Source organism: Athene cunicularia (genome assembly GCF_003259725.1).
Source record: "Athene cunicularia isolate RWA chromosome Z unlocalized genomic scaffold, athCun1 chrZ_part2, whole genome shotgun sequence".
NCBI classification, from domain to species: Eukaryota; Metazoa; Chordata; class Aves; order Strigiformes; family Strigidae; genus Athene; species Athene cunicularia.
Genome location: NW_020799143.1, coordinates 15,048,652 through 15,075,661, shown reverse-complemented (window position 1 = coordinate 15,075,661; position 27,010 = coordinate 15,048,652). Strand labels below are relative to the sequence as shown.

The 27,010-nt window shown below is 38.0% G+C and overlaps 1 protein-coding gene across 4 annotated transcripts in view; it reads right to left on the bottom strand.

Annotated features, from left to right (window-relative positions):
• Positions 1-26,942, bottom strand: part of LOC113489971 (transducin-like enhancer protein 1) — a 78,299-nt gene extending 51,357 nt beyond the window's left edge. For 2 of the 4 annotated variants that reach the window (XM_026866055.1, XM_026866058.1), the window contains exons 1-4: positions 25,552-26,942; positions 25,417-25,461; positions 5,466-5,528; positions 4,507-4,611 (exon numbers count right to left, since the gene is read on the bottom strand). In XM_026866055.1, the coding sequence (XP_026721856.1) occupies positions 4,507-4,611; positions 5,466-5,528; positions 25,417-25,461; positions 25,552-25,725 (387 nt within the window). In that variant the 5' untranslated portion in view covers positions 25,726-26,942. The remainder of the gene's footprint in view (positions 1-4,506; positions 4,612-5,465; positions 5,529-25,416; positions 25,462-25,551) is intronic. The other 2 variants (XM_026866056.1, XM_026866057.1) reach the window with 1 other exon arrangement.
• Between the last annotated feature and the right edge of the window lie 68 nt (positions 26,943-27,010).

Sequence of the window (27,010 nt, the reverse complement as noted above, 5' to 3'; positions counted from 1 at the left end):
GGGGGGAGCATGTCAAGCAGAAGCCAAGTTTGGTTAACACTATCCATTCACATTTTACACATTTTATCCCAGGTTTTCTGTTCTCAGTAGGATAAACTACCAATACACATCAATAACACTTTATTTTTCCTCAAAATTTAGTGACACTAACAGTAAAAATCTGACCATTATTTGGGGACTGGTACTTTGAGAATACCTGTTGTCATGCTGACAAATGACTTCTTCCTTTGCTACCTATTTTAAACTTAGTTTACAAGTCTGGAGCCTTTGTATTCTAAAAGCACCTACCATGGCAGAATCCTAACATGTAATTATGGTTTTTACATATTTTAAAAAAATCTAAATATGAAGAATAACCCAGGATGTTGCCACACAATAGAGTTCCTATTGCCAGAGTTTAGTAATTTAGACTTGGAGTTAACTAGCTTATGTTAAAAGTGAGGACACAATGTCTTGTGCTTACTAGATCTCATTCTATTTAATTTAAAAGAAATAGGCAATTTCCCCTCCCTCAGCACATAATGCAGACAATGGCTGAGGAGGATCTAAAGTAATGCTACAGCTGCTTAGCTCTCCCCTTGCATTAAGTTCTGCATTCATTTCTGCTCTAGTCTGTATTTCTATTTTATAATGAAACATACAGCCTAGTTATTTATAGGCTTTCTAAGGATTAACTACACACTCATAAGAATAAACCCTCAAGAGGTTAACCTCATCCTCTTAAGCTTCACACACTACAATCCCAGAGATAGCTGGCAACCACAGCCAAGAGAAAAAATAATCCCACATCTTGCTAATCCTTTAGCCAATCACCTCATGCAACAGTGGAAAGGCCTCTCGGAGGCCTACAACTCAATCTGTCTCAAGAGTACTGTCAATCCAAAAGATACATATTTCAGAGCCATTAGCTATCCACCTCCAAAGGCAAAATAAGTCATACTTGGCTACTCAGTGGTACACCAAAATCATGTATCTAAAATGCAATGCTGAAAAATACTACTGTTTTCCACGTATATTTCCCATTCAGATATTTGTTCATTCTACCCAATCTACCTAATTAATTTGAAAGTAAATCTAAAACTCTGCATTGTTTACAACTAGATAGACCAATTTAAAAGTCCCTTATACTTCCCAGCATGAACTTTGAGTACTTTCCATTTTCCATCCGGATCATATCTCTCAAAAAAACCTTGAAACCAAACCTTCAAGCTAAATCATGATTATCTACCTAATGCATTCATACTGTGATCTGGATTCTCCCTTAACCCCAAATGTGGACAATGCCTGCAATTGCAGCAGTGCCAAGGAGATAACACATACACTTATCTTTAAGTCAAAGGCTTCTGTTTTACTATTTATCTAGCAAAATTTCTCCTTTAATATAATAAATATTAAATGGTGTCATTCAAAAAAACATGTTTAGCCACAGTGCTACCCCATGGCTGGAAGTTAAACCCTTCAGGAACATGCAGGAAAAATACAAGGCCAGAGGTATGACTGTTAATAACTAAATATCCACTGTTCTTTTCTGAGGTAAGAATTTTTAATCAACACAGTATTATTGCTTACAAGCTCACTGAGTCCAACTATATTACCTTTTTTAAAAAAAAAAAGTCAACTAAAGTCAACTAATTCATTCCCTTACATATGTGCTTAATATACACCAATTCCAAAGTCTAGCTTTTGACTTTGTAGGCAAATTCTCTGAAAATAAAAATCTCAGTCCCATTAGATTACAGGTTCCTATCCTCACTCTGTCCTCTAACAGGTTTCCACCTTTTCCACTGGACATAAATATAAAATAAAGATAGTTCAAAATCACCTTGTATTTCAAAAAGTTGTTCCCACTAATGAAAGGTTTTCTCCCTTCCAGAATTCACATATGGCCCAGCAGCAACAGGAATTACTCTCCGGCAAGCAAAGTGGGAAACTCTTGAATCATCTAGTGTCAGGACACAGTGGCCCATAAAGAGAGAATGGGGGCAGGGGGCAAAGTCAAACTCTGACAAAAATGTAGATTTTATCTAATCAGGAGAAACTACACAAGTGAACATCACCTAGGAAAATTAAGCTTTCCTTCTATTTACAATAAATTTTGAGGATAAGTATCTTCAGTATGTATGACTCCAGAGGCTACTCATCTTCTACTGTTACAGATTGCTCCAGCCTATTTGCATTCTGAAAAGAAGTTTCATGATCTTTCATGCTCATAATAGATGTCTAAACCGTTAAATTACTATTTCTTTTCTTATCTTGAAAGACACTGCACTTCAACAGCATGGCCCTTCCATTGTTCTTTACACTAAGTCAGGTCCCTGAACAATACTGACAGCTGCTATCAAACTGTGCCATGCTCACTCTTGGTGCAGCTGCCGCTTGTAGGAACAGACAGGCTTCTGATGTGTCCTCCCCTCTGGGGAGAGGGCGTGAAACGATGCATGCTCAGTGAGGGGGAGCAAAGGTCCACTGAATTGTCAACCCAATTTTATGCTATTCAGATTTTCCAGGATGCACACTGTCCCTTTCCAACAAAATCAAGCATATGTCAGAGCATGAAACTTATTGTGCAGCACAAGATAATTACTGATGATATAAGACTGTAAAAGATGACTCTGACATACATTTAATTTTAGCATTATGTACATGCATGCAGCCACATGGTCAAAGAAATTTTTTGTCCAACACATTTTGTCATTCACAGTTTTGAATTTGTATGGTATCATTCAGAATACTTTCAGAAGACACATTAAAAAAAAAGTATCTCCTCTGGTGAATCTTAGATAATTTAAAAAACTAAACAGGTGGAGGCTTCTATTCCTGCTTCCAAAGAGCTTCCCCCCTCCCCCAAAAAAAGTTCTTAATTGCATGTGGTACTTGTAGAACCTATTGCTTTTAGAAGACTATAAAGTACAGACTTTAAAGAGAGGTACATGGCATACCTGAGCTAGCAAAATTTGGTTTGGATAAGTAGCACTACCCTAAGTCCATCAAGAATGTTTTCAAATAAATTTTAATACACATTTCCATTTACTGCATAAAATATTCTTTAAAACTAGTTCATTAAAAAGGGTTTTCCATTCCATTTTCATCCTAAAGAAGTAATTCATTTTAAAAAATGCAAGAAAGTACAGTTCTCTTTGCTAATCAAATACCACAAATGTACATGCACTGTATTTCAAAGATCAAATCAGGTATTCATAAAGTAATTCATTACACAAGCAAAGCATAGGGGAGATTGTGACAAATACAGATGTAATTATGTAGGTTTCTAAAATGTGATTAGCAAATCAACTAAGTAACAGTCAAAATTTGATACGAAGGGACAAAACTGCAAATTTTAAGGGGGGTATGTTTATGCAAAGCTAATCTGTCAAGTGTAATAAAGCAGCTTGAATAAAATTTAAGCTGAAAATCCACTGAAGGGGAGGAAAAGCTATTAAAAGGAAATGAAGGTCACCCTCCCAGTTTATTTCACCTAATTGACTGCCAATAGCTTACCACAGGCAAACCAACTGCAGATCTGCAATTGAGAAACTGATGAAAGGAGAGTTTTCAAGCTGAGGCTCATTCTTTTAATCCTCCCTCACTCCTGTTTTTTTTTCTCCCATCTCCAGTTGGGATGTAATTTTAAGCACAGATGGATTAACTGGTTCCATTGTCTGTAGACGTCATTGGACTATGGCACTGTTAATCCGTAGAGCAGCATGTCTAATTATCATTACAAAGTGTCTGAGGGAACTATAAAGACCAGCAGGGCATCTTCTCACAAGCAATTAACATAAATTGATAAATGAGTAATTTGAATCCGCTCAAGGCGTTCACATATGAATAAAATCAGAAAGGATAGGTTCTTGTTTCAGCTACTTCTTTCACTTAGTCTGGAAGGGCAGAAAACATGAGAAATATCCTAGACTTAGTGGTAGGGGAAATGAACTCATGCAGTGGAAGGAATGTAAGGTTCAGAAAGTTCATTAATACAAAGCAAATTACTTGTGATTGACAACCAGTCACTAGCAAGTAGTATTAACTTATTTCAGCATATTTAGAAGCACATACTTGGTGAAAGGCTATTAGAACACTGTCAGACAATTAATACTACTTCAAAAGCAAGTGAAGTTTCTTTTCAGTAGCTTGCTAATTTAAAATTCATGAAGGATTCACAAGAAAGGGAAAGAAAGAAGAATGAATAGTTGTACAGGCTCCAAGAACTAAAGTGTCACAAACCATGAGGCAAAGGTAACTAGATCAACTGACATACAATATCTACAAATAAACAAGCAACTCTTCTAATCATATTTCTTGCAGGAAATGTTTTGTTATACACAGTATCACTGCACAAAATTATGTTCTGAAAGTAAACTATTAACTTTATCCCTGCTAAAAATCTACGGGAAGCAAGGCAAACACTTCAGCAACATCAGGCATCAAAACAGTGTTAGGTATCAAAACATTAATCTTATTTTAAAAATAGCAAAACAGTAAGGTATGAAAGCAAGTTATACACACTGTAGGAGGTAGACCTGGAAGGCCACGTACCCCGATGATGGCATTCAGTTCAGCCATGGTCACTTGTTTGGCACGTTCTACAGCTTGGGCCACTTGCTGCTGATGCTATTAAAAGAAGGAGGAGTATGAGGAGGAATTTATGTTAAGGTATTGACCAGTCCAAATCAAACCAGGATCATAAACACCTGAATAACCAGTTTGTCTGAAGTCCAGGCTACCTATTACAAGACATTTTATGCAGATAAAAGGTAACAGTGCCCTATTTCTCACCTGCTCCCCCATGCCACTTCAGTATTAGTTTTCTGAAAAATTAATAAGTTTCTAATTCAGTTGACAGGACAATAATGTCAACTTCACAGTAGTATAACATTTTAACATTATATACTCTGCCCACACAGCAAAACTCACTGAAATAGAGTGCTTCACTGAACTCAAGAGTTACAAATAATCTTTGTAAACTGTAGTTTGAACAGACATGTCAAAAATAACAGGCTTCAAAATGTAACAGTAGCTGCCCACAATACACTACAATCGAAGTCATTCAGACCAAATGCAGGTTTGTAACGTTAAACAGTGTTTTGCATCTGAGCTAACTACTCACCTTTCGCGCTAAATTTGAAACATTATGTAGACAAGATAAGCATGATTATTTCATTAGATTCACATTTGACAACTGAATATCAAATAAGCAATCACCATGATTAGAAATGAAAGCATTTTTTGTGTTAGTAATATTTTACAGACTCCCACTCTCCTCAGGCAATGAATGAGGCTGAGTCATTGTCACTAGTTTGAACTCAGATTTGTTAGACCAAATTAGCAGGGGGTTTGCACACTTCAGCTGTAACAGATGTTCCTCACGCTTGTGTATTGTGATAAAATTAACATCTTAAAACTAGCTAATTTGCAAACAGAAAAGCAACATAATTGCACTTTAACAGTTGAACAGTTTTACTTACTTCCTGAGACAAAAATGGGATGACTTGTGCACAAATTGTATTCAATCTCTTGGCGATTTCTGTCTATAGAGGAAAAGTATTTTGATTAAAAACATGGTTTAGGTTTGTTGCCACATATTAACTAGTGTACAGGATTATATTAAGTTCACACGGTGAATAAAATAACAAAAAATCCACATCTTCATACTACTGCAAATATAAATAGTTTATATACAAAAACTCAGATAAGGACAGAGATTTAGTTAGCTACTCTAGGACATCTGCCATGTCTAAAGCACCTAATCTGTATATGCATTTAGGCACAAATCTGGTCCTTGTACATAGCTCATTAACAAGGAAAGCATTTTTGAAATCCATGAAGTTCAAGATAAAGCCTTTTAAAAGGTAGATTTATTATTACTCTAATTATGAATCAGCAGAACATGAAGGTGACAGGCATGGAAGAAAAATATTTATCATGATTAATTTTATCTGCCTATTAGAAGGTAAAATTAGTTTTGCTGACAGAAACACTATCAGGAGTACAAAAGAAATACCAAAACAGAAGCAAAGCAGAATGGAGACAAAAGGTACAGACTTCTAAAACACCCATACTGAGAGAGAATTAAAATAATGCAGACAAGAAAGAATCAGATCAGAAAATGTAATTATCAGTAACAGAAAGTTCGTGAAACCGTGAGTAACAGGAGAACAATAAGGCTAGGAACCAACAGAGTAGAAAAAATCCTTCACTGAAAGCAGCAGAAAAGACAGCAGGACAAAGTGTCTGAGTTCTACTTTTTAAGAACTTTATGTATCTCCCACTTTCGGCATGTCAACTTGAACACAGGATTTCTGGTGGGATACAGGGATCTTTTTCTCTCATTACTCAGCCTTACCTCGGCCTACAGATTTTCAGATTTCTGCATCTGGCCACCATTCAGAACCACCATTATAATTAACCCTCAACATACTTGCACATCTCCTACAGTTCTCTTTAAAAATCATCTCCTGCAGTCGCTGTAACACAACTGCACAAAACCAAAATTAGCATCCAGACGCAATCACAGCCTACATACAAAACACTCTGAACAGCTCTTGTCAGTCTCTGTCATATGATTAATCCATACACATATTTCTTGGGTTGTTTTAGACACAAGAAACAAGAGACCCCTCCTGAGAATTGCTAGGCCTTCCATGAAATGACATACATAAACTTGAGCAAAGAAAACCTCTTTCAAAGAAGTCACGTGAAAACATCCCTCCCATCATCCTGAGTTTTTTAGGAAGACACTTAGATGTGCTGATGCCTATACAACAGTCAAGCATTAATTAGGATACAAAAGCCATGCTCTCTCCTATGTTTCAGTGGACAGGTGATTTGGGATCTAAATACAAGTGGCAAAACTACTTTCCCCATCTCTGACAAACACAGGAAAAAATACTCAATAGCATTGAGACTTGTAAAACACTATGTCTCTCTGACATAATCTGAGGTACTCCACCTGACCAAAGTGACACATCCACTCTGAAGTTTTGCAGAGAAAAGTCTCTACAGCAGTTCTGGGATGGCTTCTTCCTAGCACTAAAAGATTCCCCTTAAATAAGGGCCATGAAGTGACAGTTGCTTTACAGCAAGCCTTTCTCCCTCTGCAGCAAGGCGACATCCTATTCTCAATAGAAACAGCTACTATTTCACCCATTACCACAGCCATCTGTTTCTGTTTTGTTTGGGCCACAACCATAAAATATCCATCATTCTGTGTGTGGCCTTTAGTACTGGTACTACATACATACTGGCAAAGGCAATACAAGGAAGTCACCAACTGTTACCAAATCTGTTGATACTTTCAATGTCTGTTAACAAGATTTAAAAAAAAAAAAAAAACAAAAAAACAAACCAAAAACATACACAGCTGTGAAAATCTATGTACTAAAGGGCATTTTTCCACATATCTAGTATGTCTCTTGAGAAAGCAAGGTATGTCAGCTATGGAAAGAAAGTCTGTTGCATAGCAATCTGGCTGATGTTTAGCTAAGATATTTAGGGTCTAAGAGGTTAATTGCCCTAGACCAATGGGACTACCTTTGTTTTTCAAGACAGAAGCCATGATGAATCATAGGAGGTGATAAGTGGGGAAAGAAAAAAGTAATGTAAGAAACTCGTTTGGTTTCTTCTGAAAAGTTCTTTGACTGTATGGCCTATAGAAGTCTCCATGTTCTGTAATACTGAGATAAGTATCCTTATTGTAGCTATAAGAAAAGACAAAAAAAGTGTTTTCAGTAGTCTATGAAACACGCAAGTTGTCCACATTATTGGGTTTTCCTGCACAGGTCCCAAATATTAGAGCTTTGCTGTAATAACACAGCACGCAGGACTGCACAGTAAGACAAGAGAATGTGACATCATGCAATAATTACCAGTCCCAACTCAGGTTGATTTGATTTTAAAAAATTATTTCCTTTCTAAAAAACAGGCATAATCAACTTTCTCCCCTTCCCAATCAATCTTACTTTAAAATTATTGACTCAAGTACTATCATGCCTTAGTACTAGAATTAAAAAAATTATATTTTGTCTTTACCAAAACAGTCATTATTGATGATCACATGTGAACAGCATCCTTAGTATTCACCCAGTGCTAAGTAAACTTAAAGTGTCCATGCCATGAATAAGTATATTTTGAGATTTCTTGCTGCTATTACAAGTGCCAGTTAAGAGACATTTACACTGAAATGAAACTTGAAGACTATTCTGTACTTTGTAACAGAAATATTTATCCACTACAATATTTCATACATCCCCTGTATGCTGCCCTCAAATATTTCACAAGAAATATTCTCATTCAAAAACATTACAATAATATTTTTGTTCTCCAGTGAGTTGTGACAGATTTTAATGCACATTTCACCTAATCTTGCCCATCAGGAGTTGCATGAGATTGTTTTCAGAACAGGGAAAAAAGAACTTTCATTACTTTAAATTTAAGTGTTCAAAAGGCAATATGCATTCACCTTTCAAGGTGAAATACCTGAGTCTATATGTGTGTATATATATACACACATGTTCATTCTTGAAAGCAAATACTTTTTTTGAAGGAGTCTAGGAGAGCTTTATTACTCAAGACTAGATATCAGTGAATGGTGGCATTAAGCTATATATATTCCAGATTTGGGACTCATGTATTTGAGAGTCTTAACAAGACAGTACTTATCAGTTACTTCTAGCAGCCTCCCAATATAGCATAGCTATTATCTAACTGAGGATATTGAGACGTGTAGAACAGTCAGAAGAATGACAAAGAAAATTTTGCAGAAAGCTGCTTGAGCACAGACAAACATGACTAATTGCCCATGTTCTTTAGCTCCTTGGTAAAGCAGACTTTAGATGCCTGCATCCTTCATGAAAGCCCTCCTAGCTCTATGGCAGCTCTTAGCAAAGCATCTGAAGTGCCCTTAATTGTTTGTGTTCTTAATGCAGAGCCTCTTGAATACATTCATTTTTAATAGAGGACTTGAGCGTTCGGCCCATCAAAGAATGACAAAACGACATCAATTCACTGGTTCTTGCTGTTGTAATGACTGTCTTCTGACTTATTTGTGAATGACAAACTTGTCAGACCCCTGACTGAAGTGCTACCCTCCTTTCTGAAGTATCATTAAAAATTAACATGAAGGAATTCAGCTGCATTTTATAAAATTAGATTGAGCCAACAGATTTTTTTCTTCACTTGTGTAATTTTTTTGCCTTCATTCAATCTAATTAAGGACTTAAATGTTTTGATCTAACTGTTGGCATACTCAAGTGTTTGTACTTAAGTTTGTCTCTTGCTAAAGTGAATTCTTAATATAATGACAAAGAACAAAGCAGCCATGCTAGTTACTAAATACATTCATTTCAACAAGTCATTTTACTAAGTAGTTAATAAAGAGCTTGTATATACAATGCTAATTTTTCTCCTCCTGCACTGTTAAAAATAGTGTTTTCCTTTACAGTAGTCTACTCCAAATCACTCTGCATTTGGACAGCCTGTACTTTCCAAAGCACCATGTAAGATATCCTACTTAAATCAACATTATTTCTTAAGCAACTACAGATTTTTGCACTGGAATGAAAAGAACAAAGCACAATACAAGTATCCAAACCCTGACTGTATTTCTCACAACACCTAACACCCATGTGTATTTCATCACTAATGCTGTGGAAGCTGTAGCCTACAGGAGCCACCACTCCCACTTTGAGTGATGAATGCAACCTTCCTCAGAGGAAAATTAATCACCTTTCAGCTTCAGAGGTTTCAACAGTAATAATTGTGTTTGCTTCAATCGGTGTCTACCACATGTCCCAGTAGTGACTTTAGCTACAGCATCTACAGTGATCTAAAGTTAAATCTTACAAAACATTATTTTTAACAATCAGTTGTCAGAACTGCTCTATTAGTGCTGAGATTCTTCATAGCTGTCCAGCTGACCTACCTTTACAAAATAATACCCCACTAAAAGTGTCCATTGTATGTCAGAAGCTTGCTATTCTTTCTCGCAAACTGCACTTCCTATATCACAAAGTTAGATCAGTATTTGAAAACACTCTATCACCACTTCTTAAAGACAGGCTTTACGTATTCTCATGTATTACCTTTTTATATACTTTAGTTATTTCAAACCAATTTTGAGAAACACATTTGTCATTACATTGGGAAGAATACAGTTTAGGAATAACATGATTAAATTAAAGCAAGAAAACCCAAAGTTCTGATAAAACCAACAAAAAGCATGTCCTAACCCATCCATTTAAAGCAAAAGAATCAGAGAATAATAAGCTTTTAATGCACAGAGAATATACTGTCAAATCACATTCACAAAAGCTTTAGAAGGCAATTCTTAAGTACTCTGCGTTCACTTACACTTTTAACACTAGAAAGCCAAGTGTAACACTGAACTCCTTCTGGAAGAACAAAATAGACTTCCTGTCATTTATAGCATGTAACACAGTAATCCACTAGGGAGTAAAGGTCAATGTTGCACTTTTGGTCATTACCGAATCATTTGAGATTATCTCTGGTGGGGATGAGAAGAAAATCGAAGGCTATGAGAATGCTGCAAATGGCTTGACCTCAGACCAATTTTCATCTCCATCTAACAGACATGTGGATAAAAGACCACTTTATAGGACATGCTTGATCATTTTTTTAATCCCTGTGGCAAGCCAGAAATCAGTTAAATACTACATTTCAGAAGACCCTGGATAAGAAACAGCATGTGTATATTTTAGTCTTGAGCTAAAGTTTAGTACCCATTCCATATTTTCATCTTTTCCAGCAGAATCACTGAAGCAAGCAGTACATTTAAATAATGTAGTCTTTATTATTTTTCTTTGAAGACAAGAAAAAGCATGCATACTCACAGAGCAATTACAGAAAAGAATCATCTCACTGTGCTTAGCTCTCTGCATGCTTTGTTAGACCTTTGCTACAGAAATACTCAACCACTTCCTAAAATCTCTTGCTAAGATTTCAGGGCATGAGGGGACGCTCGAGGTATCATTAAATCTCAAAACTTAAATACTCAAAGGCCTCAAATGACAAAGGATAGCATTCCATGAACTTAGCTGTTCATGATGAGTTATTGAATCCACACTGAGCAGTAAGACATGCATATATTATTAATATCTGTTCATTTAAAATTACCACACTACAATCTTTTAGCAATGGCTGCAAATGGGAAAAAAAATAAAAAGGCAACATGCCATTAAGAAGTTTAGGCCCCCATAGTATATCAATGTCAAACAACCGTGTGTCAAGCTAAGATTCAATTCAGGTAAGTAGCACTGCCAAATTTTCTTGTTCCCAGACGTGCTTTAAGATTATTTTATTGCTTAAAATTTAATTTGTTTCAACTCACATCTCCATGACAACATTGGCCAACCCTGCAAATCATTTAGGTAATTGGATATCTTATCTTTCTATTGCTCTCAAATCGAATGATTCTGCTAGAACTGCAGCAGCCAATCAAATTTACAGGCCTCCTGAGTAATAGACTTGCACAAGTAGCCACATACATCCCTCTTTACCACAGTATTAACCACTCTGCAACAAACTGTGGAAGTTGGCCTTCAAACTCTATTTTAAATTATAAACATTGTCATTACTAATATTCTCACCAACAGGAGGGGGTGGGAAGGTTTATTCTCAACAGATACTTGAAATTCAATCTGACAAGCAGCAATGGGTAGCATTCATTTCAGCGACAGGAAAAATCTCTGTACTTTGGGCATAAACTATCAGTTTAACATAACATATCATTAACAAATACAGCTTTCCCTCTGCCCCACATTTGTACTACTCATTTTAATTGCGAAGTCAGCCACCCACAAGATTATATTAAAACCCCAGAAGACTGGCATGAAAGATCTTTAGCTATGAAAAAAACAAATACCACCATATTGCAAGTGGGAGTGGGGAGAGGAAGTAACAGAATATTACCAGAATAAAAACCTAAAATGATAAAGCCACAGAATGCTAGATAGATCCCAAAAGGAAATTAGTATTTTTTAAATTCTGTACCTAAGCTACATTTACCTGAATCCTCTTAGAGGTCAGTTTAAATTACATAAACATAAACTACCTATGATGCACGTCAACAGCTACACTTGCCAAACATCTACTACAGGTTTGGACTTTATTCAACTGTAAAGTGAAGTGACTGGATAAATTGCAGATGTCTAATTTCAATGCTTTCTATAATAACAGAGAAAGGCTGCCATGTAGCTCTCAGTGAACAACTGTACATAACTGCCCATCCCATTTGCAGCTGTAAATCCTGTTGAACCCAAGCCAACTGCTGACAAGCTGTGTGAAAGGAACACTTCAACATGACAACAGCTTCACTGTTGAGACTCTCCTTAAACTTGGCTAAACAGGACAGTTATCACATTTCTTCTTCATTCCAACATTAGGCCATCTTGCTCAAGCACTCGCAACTACAAAAGGTGTGTTTATACAAATTTTAGTTCCACGGCTTAGTTTCCATGCCTAAGACAACCTTCAATACACCCAGAATTATTCTAATCTCCGAAGTGAGCGCACAGCCTTATTTTACTTTGAAGTTATTTTCCAGCACACAGTTCCCACTTTATTTAGATTCCACCAGATGCTGAGCAAGACAGAGGCTGACTCCAACCCAGAAGAGATCTTGCCACCTTTGCTTTCAGAGGCAAACTTTCTTGAAATCACGCTGGAGACACACTTGGACCTATCCAACACCTCAACTAGTCAAGCAGAACACAGAACTATAGGAGGGAAAAGGCCAGCTTTGTAGACCATGACATCAGTGAGCTACACAGGCTCACAGGAGGCATCTATCAGGCAGCAGAGCAGCTTACAGTACCAGAACCAAGCTGGGAGCAGAGATTGTGTGCGGAAACAGTAAGATATTGGATGAGCTCTCCTCTTCCCACAGGACTGTGCTCACATGTACTCTTATGGTGCTCTAGAAGCACGATCTCCAAAATTATCCAGCATGCTTTGCATTATTACCCTTAAGGACATTAAGAACTTATTCTAGACAACGGAGCAATACTACACTACACAAGAACAAGGAAGAGACAGAGAGAAGAGAAAAATAATAGACACATAAAAGAAGCAGTCTATCTATAAGTGCTGCAGCCCTACTAGAGAAGAGCCCTGTTGGCTTTTCATTTAGTTTAGGACATTATTTTAAAACTACTTCCTGTTTTGCTCTCACTCCCACAAGCCTCATCCAAATTTCTGCATACACCCTTGCAGCACTTGCCACACAAAGTCACTTTATTGGGATGACAGGAGAAAGTCAGAGCTCTTGCATAGCTGGAGAAGTGCCTAGAATCACACAGCTTCTAAAAATTAAGAGCATTTAAGTTCCTCAAACCAAGCATATGTGTTTACAGTATGCAAGTCAGTAACAAAACTCCCAGTCAGGATTTAGTCCTTATCAACATTTAAGTAAGACTATAATAGCAGTAAAATCTGGACTTTACTAGAACAAGCATGCCATCTGGCAAAAAAGATGACACATTAAGACAAGAGCCTGAAATATGGGAAGAAATAACTAACAAATCAAGTCAGTCGTAAGCACTTTTGTATCTTGAATGTAAGTTCATCATTTTATAACACTTAGTATATCCACGAGTCAGTTTCGAAAATCTGTCAAGTCAGAGCAACAACTGAAGGCCTTAAAAAGGTGTTCACATCAATGCTTCACATGCTATCAGGTGACTCACTAATGAATTACAAGTTAAGAGGATTGACAACTCTTGTTAGAAAGTAGCAGAATTACCCACTAACAGAGGATTTGGAAGGAAGCTGAAAATCCCAGAAGTTATCATTAAGTGAGAAAAAGATTTGGTAAACTTTCTGCAAAACTTTAGGAACATGTCAGGAAGTTGTTTGGGTTTTGGTTTTTTTTTTTTTAGAGATACATATTCTGTTGCTCACAGAATAGAAAAAAATAGTAAAGATACCATCTAGATTACATTCTAATGGAGAACTGATTGAAAATGTCCAAACAGAGAATAATTTACTGAGATTGACAATCACTGCAGAGTTTATCATCATCAGGACAGGAAGGAAGAATGAAGAAGTCATTGAGAGTTCAGGAAAGCAAATGCCAACTGGTAAAAATAAGCTTTACAGGACCTGTTACTGAGCAGGAAGACAGAATGGCATTATTGAGAGCTGACATTTTCTTTATGAAACAATATTAACAACATGGGTAACAGATAATATGTCTGAAAATGAAAGAGGAAGGAAGTGACAGAATTCCAAAATCTTAACTTATTTCATATAAACCAGAAAGCATCCAGAAAGTAGCAACTAGGTCAGGTGAGGCAGTATGAACATATATATACATACACAGCACAAGCACATATTTTGTAACTATGTGTTATTAGTAAGTGACAGCTAAAGTAAAGCTACTGCTCTACAGGTTGGAACAGTTGAAGAACAAAAGAAAAATGGTTCAAACCCCTCAATTAGGAAAGGAAATATATGGTCAAGGGCCACTGAAAAGACCAGAAAGTCCATACGTTTTTGCATCCATCTGAACTATACAAGAATCATTACCAACCACAAAATTAATGTAAATTACTAGTTATGTAAGGCCAACACTGTAGCTTAAACAAGAAAGGAACTGATCAGTGTTCCAAGTAGAACTTATTCAAATTGACTAGGCCTGATGAAATAGAAATAGCACATTAGAGATGACTGAGCAGCTAGTGAATACCTTGCAGAACCTGCAGATGTCAAGTGGATAGGAAAGGATAGCACCCAACAAACAGAAAACAGCAAAGGAAGAGGCAAAGACACTCCAGCTTAATTACAATTCCTTAAGTTCAGGGCATTAAAAAGCCTCTTACCAATAAACATCTAGGTGAAATAGGGATTTAAGTCACAACTCAGAAGTATTTTTCTGCAGTAAACATCAGAACTGTGCAATGTCCAATAGGGTTAAGTTATTATGGCAAAGAGGCAGATGATGCTAACATCTTCACTAAGAATCTGACACTCATAGCACTATTAGGAGCAACAAACAGCACAGCTAAAACTTAACAGGAACAAGTACAAAACTGCTTGATGATTAAACCATGTATGAATACATCCTTCTCTTCTGCAAATTGAGAAGTTCTGCATGCATGATAGGTCCAGTATTTTTCAGTATTTCCCACTAACAAGCACAAAGACCTCTTCATTTGCCCTAATCCTTAATTTGCAGAGAGCTTCAAGCTGAGAAAAACAGAATATGCTGGAGAATAGCTTCAGAACTCACTTTGCAGTGAATAGAAAAGACTACAAAGGACAAAGGAGGATAGGAATAAATGGGGATAAAGGACCATAACATGCCTAGACAGAAACATAAAAAGAAAAGGAAATAATGGACCAGGAAGGAATCTCTCAGTCACAGTGGATCAGAAGTTGAACGTAAGTCAATAGCATGCTGTTGCAAAAAAGGCTGCCACCACAGTAAGCCATACGCAAAGTAAACCTTCTGTGCTACTCAGCATGGCATTTCCTCCCCTGGAATACTGCACTTATTCTGGGCACTGTATTTCAGCTGGGCAATGACATTCTGAGAATGAAGAGATATACAAAATGAAGAGATATACAAAATATTCCAGAGGATATACATTCCTCTGGAATGCAGGGGAATCATTGCTCTCCCTATCCACGGCAAAGAAAATGCATAGTAGAGAGCTGAAGCTGCAACAGAAAAGACTGAAGTTGTAACTGAAGAAGCACTTCAACAGCGAGGACATAAAAGCACTCTGCTACCTATAGAGCTTGTGAGTAGCCACTAGTGTTAAGTCTTTGTCAAGAGATTGGACAAGCACCCTATCAGCAATGACACTGCTATAGCTGATCCTACTAGAACACAGGGAGGCACTAGGTCCCTTCTAGTACTGCAATTCTACAGTTCATTTTTCATTTTCAAGAAACAACCTAAGCTTCCGTAGGTCTTGTTAATTAAAGATTTTGTGTTTGCTTAACTGGCAATTTATGTCCATCATCTGAGGTCGCTGACAGACAGCTGTCTGAAACATAAGGCCTGGAAAACTTATGACCAGTTACAAGAACAGAAATTTAGAATGACCCTTACACCCAAACTCACACATGAACAGTGATAAACATTTCTGCTGGTTAAAAAAACCCAACAAAACAAAACAAAAAACAAAACACCAAAAACAAACCAAAACCCAAAAAGATGTCTTGTAAATAGAAACTGTTGTGGCAACACCGCAAAAGAACGATCTTCCTATTAGTTATTTTTCTCAAGAAATTGTGGGTTTTTCATCTCCTGCCCCCAGGGATTTGATTAAAACTTCCACATTTTAAAAAGTTGATATCATCATACCATGAAACAGAGAGAACAGCAATTCAAAGGTTTAAGATCACTTAGGAGCAATTCCATAAATAGACAGATTTCCACAAATCATAAAAAACACCCAGTTTCAGATGTCCTTCCATTTTCTTGTCCTAACAAAAGCAAGGTTTCCTCAAAGACTTAATAACTAATTAAAATGCAGCTGAACAAGCATACTATTCTTGCTCTCCTTTTCCAAAACTGAAAGCTATCTTTTTGGTTTTGCTTGCTAATCCATAGAAGCCTTTAAAATGGCACAAATAGAGGCAGCAGCATTTTGTTTTCTAGATCAATTTTATCCCCAGTCATCAACTAGACATTCCAGCATATAGAAAGACCAGTCCTCCCCTTCTAATTCAAAAATCCATACTACCATTGCCCTTGCAAACTACTAAACAAGCAGTATCGGCAAATCACTTGCGTTCTGTAATATATTTACTGCAAATCCCAACGGCTTGCCTCCTAATGTAGTTTTCCACTGTGTCTGTTCTTGTCAATACACTGACTGGTCACCTTACAAGTAAGTTGCTTTGACCAACTGTTTACACAACCATCAAGAAGCTTCAAGAGGAACAAAAAAAGACTAAACAAACAAACAACACACAAAAAAAACCCCATCCATGATGCTGAAGTAGGGACAAAAAAAAACAAACAAAACCACCTGAACACCCTACACCAAAACACAAATTAACATCAGCTTTTGGTTTTCTTATCACATAGCCAAAAGGGCTTCTTAGCTCTTCAAGTCACCTAAGCACAAAATATTTCCAGATAAGCAGCCCTGATAAAATTTACCCAACACCCCTCAAAGAACTTTAATCTACAGTTTAGTAATCTATGCTAATTTTTTCACATCTGAAGAACATAAAGAAAAGGTGAGAGCAACTCAGTCAATCCCTAATTAGAGATCAGACTATTAAACACTGTGCTATTTATCATTAGCCACAGAATACTATCATTATTAAAAGTTCAGTGAAACTTACCAAATATACTAATTTCCTGAACTGTTTTCTACATACTAGAAAGTATATTATATAACTAGGCTTGCTAACAACTAAAATACTCAACACACACAAACTTAAAATACTTACTTACACATACTTAAAATACCCTATGAAATAATGCTACAAAACTATTCCAATTTCACTTAAACATACTGTGATTATGGTTCCAAATGAAATAATTCAATTATGTACATTTGTACATATGAATCTTGACACAGCAACAGGACAGGCTGGTTTTTTAAGTACCAAAAGAAGTGGATCACTAGGCTGCCTTTTAAACCTAGTCAGACTTAAACTAGAGTTAAGAATAAACTCTAGTTCAGTAAACTCTAATCTACACTTCAATCATTTCCAACACTGAGGCATAATGAGGTCACCAGTGGAGTTTCATAGGGGCCTTTACAGCAATCTGTTTTATTAATATGTTCAGCAGTGAAGCCTAGAAAAGACAGCAAGCGTCAGTAAAAAAGCTTGCTCTGTAACGGAATTCAAAGTAGAAACAGTGGCTGAAGAACTGCAAAGAGACTTTACAAGTCTAAGTGGGCAATGAAAAGAATTGTATATAAACAAAATTTACACACACTGGGAGTAGCCATCCCTAGCCTCAATGTAAAATGATGGCTCTTGAGCTTACAATCATCATTCAGAAGAATTCAAATTTGAAAAAAAGTGATTCTAGTAGTTCATGTCACAGTAGCCAAAAAAGAAATCAGTTTTTGGAACTTTACTAAAGAAGAAAGAAAAGAAAAATATCCAGAAAATAATTATGTGAGAATATAGATCTCTGGTTCACCCATACCCCAAGAACTGCAAGTGGTTCTACTTCCCTCATTTTAGCAGACTAAGTTATAAATTTTTCACTTGAGGGAAAAGCAAAGACAACAATCAAACCAAGCTACAAAACTCTTGTAGGCTGGGACTGCCCATCTTAGAAAGGAGCCAACACAGATGTGTTATGGCAGAAATATCAGAGTACATTGAAAATGTAGCTAGGAATCAATGACTTGTCTATTCTGAGAACTGGGGGCCATGAGATAAAGGTAGTGAAAACCAGGTTCAAAGCAAACAAAGGCTAGTTCTCTCCTACACCTGGGACAACTCTCCCCCCGCCCCTCCCTCCCCCAACAGCACAGGCAGGATGGAAACACACTAGAAAGCAGTTTTACAGAAGGCAGCACGGGTGTCCTGGACAGTAAGTTGAACACACATCAGCCCCAAACCCTTGTGTTGATGAAGGCTGCATCTCATACTAGGATGTAATAGTATGACTAATCAGCTGGCTGATTAAAATTGTTCCCCTTTCTGTTCCCTTTGTTTGGCAAGAAAGAAGATGTTGCCCAAGTGGAGCAAGTCACTAAGTGACACCAATAAGATGATCAGAGAATCAGAGCCCACAACATAACAGGGAGAATTTAGGTATTTTTTACTATCAAGAAGAGAAGGATTAATGGGAGAGGACATCTGATTGCTAACAGTGATTAGGGAGAAGACTAAGACAGATTCTTTTTAGAGGCACACAGCAGAAGAAAAGGCAAGCAAATGCCACCAGTGCAAAAAGATGTCCCAGTTAGTGAAGGAAAAAAAGTTCTTCACAAGGAGGGTGAGTCAAACACTCGAATGTGTTGCCCAGCAATGTCACACAAGATTATGTCCACAAAATCCTTAAGATAGAAATTTCACAGAATCATCTAGGTTGGAAAAGACCTTGAAGATCATCCAGTCCATTAACCTCACACTGACAGTTCCCAACTATACCACATCCCTCAGCGCTATGTCAACCCAACTCTTAAACACCTCCAGAGACGGGGACTCCACCACTGCCCTGGGCAGCCCACTCCAACACCCAACAACCCGCTCTGGAAAGAAATACTTCCTAATATCCAGTCTAAACCTTCCCTGGTGCAACTTGAGGCCATTCCCTCTCGTCCTGTAGCTTGTTACTTGGTTAAAGAGACTCATCCCCAGCTCTCTGCACCCTCCTTTCAGGGAGCTGTAGAGGGCGATGAGGTCTCCCCTCAGCCTCCTCTTCTCCAGACTAAACACCCCCAGTTCCCTCAGCCGCTCCCCGTACGACCTGTGCTCCAGACCCTGCACCAGCTCCGTTGCCCTTCTCTGGACACGCTCGAGTCACTCAATGTCCTTTTTTGTGGTGAGGGGCCCAAAACTGAACACAGGGATCAAGGGACGGCCTCCCCAGTGCCGAGTACAGGGGTAAGATCCCTTCCCTGTCCCTGCTGGCCACGCTATTGCTGACACAAGCCAGGATGCCATTGGCCTTCTTGGCCACCCAGGCACACTGCTGGCTCCTGATCAGCCGGCTGTCAATCAACACCCCCAGGTCCCTCTCTGACTGGCAGCTCTCCAGCCACTCCTCCCCAAGCCTGTAGCGCTGCTGGGGGTTGTTGTGGCCCAAGGGCAGCCCCCGGCATTTGGCCTTATGGAAACTCCTCCAGTTGGCCTCAGCCCATGGCTCCAGCCTGTCCAGGTCTCTCTGCAGAGCCTCCCTACCCTCGAGCAGATCAACACTCCCACCCAACTTGGGGTCATCTGCAAACTGACTGAGGGTTCACTCGATCCCCTCGTCTAGATCATCAATAAAGATGTTAAACAGGAGTGGCCCCAAAACCGAGCCCTGGAGGACATCAACTGGATTTAACTCCGTTCACCACAACTCTCTGGGCCCAGCCATCCAGACAGTTTTTTACGCAGCAAAGCGTGTGCCCATCCAAGCCATGAGCAGCCAGTTTTGCCAGGAGAATTCTGTGGGAAATGGTGTCAAAGACCTTGCTAAAAGTCAAGGTAGACAACATCCACAGCCTTTCCCTCATCCAATAAGCAGGTCACCCTGTCACAGAAGGAGATCAGGTTTGTCAAGCAGGACCTGCCTTTCATAACCCCATACTGACTGGGCCTGATCAAATTTGATATTTGCAAAAGCACAGCTTGCAAGTTCAGATTGAACATGGGACCAACTTGCAAGTACTTTAAAAGCGATGGCCTATGAGAAGTCATGAGGACTCATCTGTTAAACTAGCTGTTTTGACAAATACATGCTGAAAAACCAGGAATTCTTCCTGTCAGCTGCTGTTCTTCCCCTTTCTCAAAAGAACTATGTGAACAACTGCTATTGCCCAAATAGTTAATATTCCGTCCAACAAAGTGTGATGCAAAAGATAAAAATTTTAGTGTTTGACATAATTGCCATTAGATAGCTTAGAAATCTTACCTCAAGTGGAAGGATAACCTCATTAGTTCTACTCAAAGCAGATATGATTTTTAAAATAACAGTACTGCGAAGTCTTCTGATAAGCACCAGTTAACCTAAAATTGTTTTTAAAGGCTTTTACTGTATGCCAATGGTGCCCTACTATCAAACCTAGAAGATCCTATCTTCCATTTTGCACAGGAGACACAATGCAATTTTACCGCTTTGCTACAAACACTTAAGTGCTGTAGTAGAGTGGAATGAAAAGCAATTCAAATGCTCAGCTTGATTTGGCATTACAGTTAGCAGAAATGCATTAAGCTTTTCCCCCCAGAATCTGTTGTGACAGAATGGTACTGCACATTCACAAAGTATCTTCCCTCTTACACTTCTCCCTGCCCTCAAAAATACCAGGACTTTTTTTTTCCCCCACTTGAACCAATCCATAAAGTACATCAACAGGCATCTGGTAACACAAGTTCCAACAATGCAAGGGACATTTATAATCGTAGGTGGTAGGAATGCATTTCCTCTCTCCCTCCAGAGTTTTGTAAGGAATCTGAAATCTGGTAGACCCAAGGCTAAAATGCGAGATGATCAGGAACTATTTAACATGTACACCATTTACACTGTGACATACTTTAGGATTAAGTTGTATATGGAGTTGACATAACAGATAGTATCTGAAAATATGGTTATCTAAAAGCCACATGGTGATATATTTCACACAGTGCCCCGAATCTGTCAGATAACTCCTTCGCAATAATAATGCTAGCCTCAAGCTTGAATGTGGTTCAAAAGTCGAGGTCATTACTCTAGTATTTCTTCCCCATTCAAACTGGCAACTCTAGTTGTGGCTGAAATGGCTGCACTGGAGACAAACTCAACACTGTAGAATAGGTTGGTTTTTTGTTGTTTTGTTTTGGTTGTTTTGTTGGGGGTTTTTTTAAGTGAGGAATATTATGCCCCAATCAACCTTACCATTTTCTCTTTTAAGTAAAAACAGGATTTGAATGTCTTATGTGTCACTGTTAACTGTAAAATGCTTAAGACACTGACTGCAGACCCCCAAAACGCTAAGAATTCATGTAGTTTTTCATTCCAATAATTAAAACGCAAGTAGGGAAAAAAAAATTATCTTTAAATCGCTCTCAACAGCACAACCATGCTACTCAAACTGTAGAGAGCTAACTCACTCATTAATTCACTTCTATTTAACCTACTCCTGAAGAATCTTCTATCAAGATTCTGTCGTTTGCCATAGAGCATTAGAAGTGATTCCAGAAAACAGTCCAGGCTAAAGCTGACATTTAACCCTTGTACAACCAGTTAACATAATGCAGTTTGGGAATTCGTATATTTTTCTACAAGAGGCAAGGTACTGAATGACAGGTCAAAGAGATCACAACAACCCACCCAAAGAGACGGAAACTTAGCTGTCACCGTTGGGATAGCAGAAACCCACACACTGTAGTAGTTTATACAGTCTGTCAGTTGATTCAGCAGTGATGAATTTTTCTTTCTTTGGCTGCCTGCCACTGAACAAGAGCTAATCTTGCACCTAAACAATCTAGTCATTAAACTCACAGGAAGCCTTATCTTCTGACTTATGACATAAGATGACAGAGCTGGTGAAAATAAAGAGGCACTGCCCTAATAGTCAAGGGCCAATCCAGAAGGATTTTAACACCCAACCAACTCTACACCCTGGCACTAGCATTTGATGCATCTGCTTTGCCAGCCATGGACATCACAGTGAGGAATCCGACTTGGACAGTGTAACACAGAAGAGAAACTTTAGACCGCACAATATGTTCTTACTCATTCTGTCTTCTTGACACATATGAAAAATATCTGAATCAAGTGCATCTATCCTAAATGAATCCTCAAGTGCTTGCTTCTGCTGCAGGTATGCAAAACTTAGTAACTACTCACATTAAAGTAATTTTTCTGAAAACAGTGTAAGAATCCACACACAACACCCTCTCACAAGCTAACCTTTGAAATTCTTAGAAAAAGTAAAATAAAAAAAAACTCAGAGAAGCAAGACCAAAAAAAAATGCCAACCCACAAACCAGCCACAAATATGCCAAAAACATTATTTCCCAACTACTGTTCAGTCAGCAGACTGAAATCCAGCAGCATCAATATTTAAGCACACGGTTACGTAATTAAACACTGCAAAGTGCCGAAGCTAAAGTTGTGATGGAAGCCTTACCATGGCCATTTATGGACTCAAACACAATGTTTTCAAGTGCAAAGCTCCGCAGTACAGCTGTTTGTGCATGGAAAGTTCACCCAATTGTCTGTTTATAGCATCATTCAAGTCCCGACTAACTTTGATTTAGTCAATTAGATTACTAAATTAAATGAAGAGCGAACTGCTGGTGCAACTGTATTAGTACAAGAAGTCAACATACACAGGCAAACTGCAACTACCTAATTTTATCAAAGTGACTCGACCTTTACAATGATGTACGCACCACACTGCAGAAACACTGCTGCAGTGTAATTTTTTGTTTTTCAATCAGTAAGCCAAGCACTCTGAAGGGCTTCACACAGAGTACAGCATCCACATAAGAGGCAGGCCTTAAAAACGTTAAAGCTTGTTTAGTGGAAGGTTTCCCCATCACTGCATTTTTCAGTAACAAAGATGTTGTCAGAAATGACAATTTTTCATGTCCCCTGATGACGCCTTGCTAGCATTTGGTTATAAGCCATAAAGCAGGAATAATTTCAGCCTGTCAGGAGTCTAGCTAATGCCCAGTTTCCCCCTAGAGAAAATTCCTGTCAAACGTAATGAGAGCTCCGAAGGCCCTCTCTACAACATAATGAGCACTTAGGCCATGCTGGTGATTAGCCAGCAAAAAGCATCAATTTGAGCTTGGCTACTCCCTTGGGGCTAGACATCACCAGTTTTAGTAAGAATTATGATTACTATCTGCCAAAAGCCTCCTTACAACTTATCACTAGTGGTGAAAATTCAGAGGAGTGTCATTGCTAGGTTTTTTTTGTTTCCTGTAATCTAAGACCACCTACATACTGAACTTTAACACCATTTAGCATCCTCATCGCAGGCTTCTAAATCAAGAGTCTTTAACATGAAGGTGCTATTTTTATTGGAAATCAGAATTACTTAACATGTAAAAGCATAGTACCTGAGACTCATCCAGGGAAATGAATTTATGCCTTGAAAAGCTTATTCGTTTCTTAACAGCACACACAAAACAAGCGTGCCTTACTCTCCCCTCAGCTAGAGCCAACATAGGTATTATGCTCTGTCATAAATCTTAAAAGCTTCCGAAGTATTGCTGCCTAGTGGATATGTAATTACAGTTGCCATACATACAGAACATTAAACCCTTGCAATACACAGATGTTAAGGTCAAAGTGGAAACCTCAGCTCTGACACTCTTTAATCTTGTGGGCTTAATTGATTTTATCTAAAGTTAATTTCTAGTACATTTATTGAAGTCACACATTCTCTTCAAAGATCTTCTGAAAACATCCATTTCATGCCAAATGAGGCTCCTATACAGATGTTGGCTTCCTCACAGGTTACAGTGTGAGAAAGATTCGTTTAGGGGAAGAAAAAAAAAAAATCCCAGAATGAAATCTCCAAATCACAATGTCTGGAAAAGCCACCTCACAGAAAAACTGACATTCTTCCAAAACAACTGATGCAGCTACAGTACAGAATCAAGTCAAACACTACTCTAATTGTTCTGTCTACCTATTTGGTGCATTACTTAAAAAAAAAAGGTTGTCACAGTACTACTACTTTTACCAGCATTTTGGATTCAAACAAGCATACCTCTGGAAACCAAGAGAATACCTACCCAGGTTTGCAGACAGAAAGTTACAATACTACCTTATCACATATATATTTTTAGGGGAAAACAAAAAACCCCCAAACAAACAAACAAAATATCAAAGAGTTCCGTTACAAAAGCAAAATTCAACTCTGCAATTCACTTGTTTAATGAAAGTCTTTGAATATACTGAAGATCCAAAGCCTGAACTAATCAATTTCTTCACTGTGCCCTAGCCGGTCAGCCATGCTCTTTAATTTAATGAAACAAGAGTTTTAGATGAAACAGCACATACACATCAAGAAAGAATTGTATTGTTGCACTTTGAAATGTGTCCAACTGTGCAACTTCATCTAATGATAATTTTTTTTAAGAGGCCATCGATTTCTGAAGGACTTATTGTACCAGCATCTTGATGAAAAAGTGAATGTCAGCATATCTACAGAATACTTACACCCTGCCATTAATGCTTTATTTGGCAGACAATGACTACTCAATTGAGGGTCCTCTGGGCTGAGCAATCATTTAGCTTTTCTTCTCTTACGAGGTCCTTAGTGTCTTGTTCCAGTTCAACGCTCTTTTTATTCACCATTATAGTGGCCATAAGTGTGAATTTTATGGGAACCTGCAAACTCATAGTCATAACTACAGCTTTCCAAGTCACTAATCTTTTCATGCCTTTTAAATGGCACAGATTTGAGCAACTATCACTACATATGCTACACACACATAAGACCAGTTCTATACACCAAAGACTTTACTACTAACAAAATAAAACCACATAAAGCACTGAATTATATTTTTGAAGCCACAGACACAAGATCTTTCCTATTTTTGCCAAAAATCTTTTAGGACCAATACCAAGAAAAAGCCTTGCTGCTCAACATAACTTCATTTGACAGCAGGTAGGCTAAGGTTTACTAATCACAGCTACAAATCAGCCTATTAATTCAGGTGCATCATACAGGTACAGATATATCTGAACATAAACAGAACAGCTACATTTAAATGCATCGGACAGACTGCACATTTTGTGGTTTAGAAAACAAAATGCCTTACCTGTTTGTGCATTTCAATGTTTAATCCATATGACATTTCATAATACTGCAAATAAAGGAGCAAACATTATTCTCTTATGCTGGTTTACACTGTATTAGGAAATAGCTGAAATAAAGAAAAACCAAATACACTTACCATCACATAGTGCCTCTGCATTTCTGTCTTTTCGCTTGCCAGTTTCTCACATTCCAATTTAAGGCTACAAAATAGATCACACTTTAATGTAACTGTTACATCATTTGTTTTGACATGTACCCACTTTATTTGTATTTTGACAGAGCAGCTAATTAAAAAAAAAAACATAAACATACAAATAGAGAAAGACTTAATTCATACTTTAAATACAAAGGCTGAACAGGAAATTTAGAAGGTATTTCATGGGTGCTGTACAAGACCCAAACTGTCTCCAGAACCCAAACATATCCAGTCTTCATGCACTGACAAAGAGCTGCTATAAAGTGCTACAACTCTGAAGTTATAACAGGATCTGAATTTCTCTGAAGTACTTCTCAGTAGTAAAATAGAGGTATTTCTTTGTATATGACACTTAGCAAATTACTGTCAAGTAACACCACTCACGTTTACAATTACAACATGACTATGTCTATCATTCTTAACCTTAAGTACACTCTAGCTGATGTTATCTTGCCCACTACCTGAAAAACAGTAACTTTGACTACCATTTACTACCAAGTTTCTTTTCTATTTTTGTTTTCATAAAGGAAAAGAAGTTGCATTTGGCACTTGCGTATCTCATCACTAGCATCGGTACAATTCCAACTACTTGCACTCAGGGCAAATACCTTCGTTCTATAGCAGACTGATTTTATTTTTTTAGTGACACCGGTAAGCATCACTAGCTAACAGTTAGTGTTTAAGCCAGCATTTGTCACTTACAGCTGTGATACTGAACGTCTACAGTTTCCACTGCATTTCTAGAATAATAAATGGCTTAAACAAGAAATTTTAGATAAGAGTAAGAAGACTACAGTATCACAGGTAAGAAAGCAGGAGCCTAATCAAGTGATTTCTAACGGGGAAACCCGCAAAGCTTTTACTCCTATCCAGATCTTGCAGGTGCACGTAAATACAAAATTAAGGCAGATAGATGTCCCTTAACACCAACTGCCCTGTGTAGGCAAAAACCCATACCCTACATCTCTGCAGGGACTTCAGCAGCAAAGTACAAATGCAACAAGAAGGACTGGAGGATGGCAGCACAGCAATCAGAAACACATCACGTCAACTTGGGTGTTCGTACTCCAGTACCTTTGTGCTTTAACAATCCTTCTTGGGTCTTTAAGCACTGCATACTGGTATTTTATTAATCTTTGCATTAACACCACACACAAACGAGCACACACGAGAATTAGCCTCCTTAAAGCCCCGTGCCATAAATTTAGCGCAGGTCTTCTCTCGATGTACTCGAAGAAAGTCCTCCACATAAGCATCCCCAAAAAATACCGGCTGGTTTTGTTTGGGGGTTTTTTGTTGTTTTGTTTTTAAACGCGTAGAATCGCCGTACCGCTCCAGCTCCGAGATGACCACCCCTCCGCAGGTGCCCGGGCGGCACGCCGGCCGGAGGACGCGCACA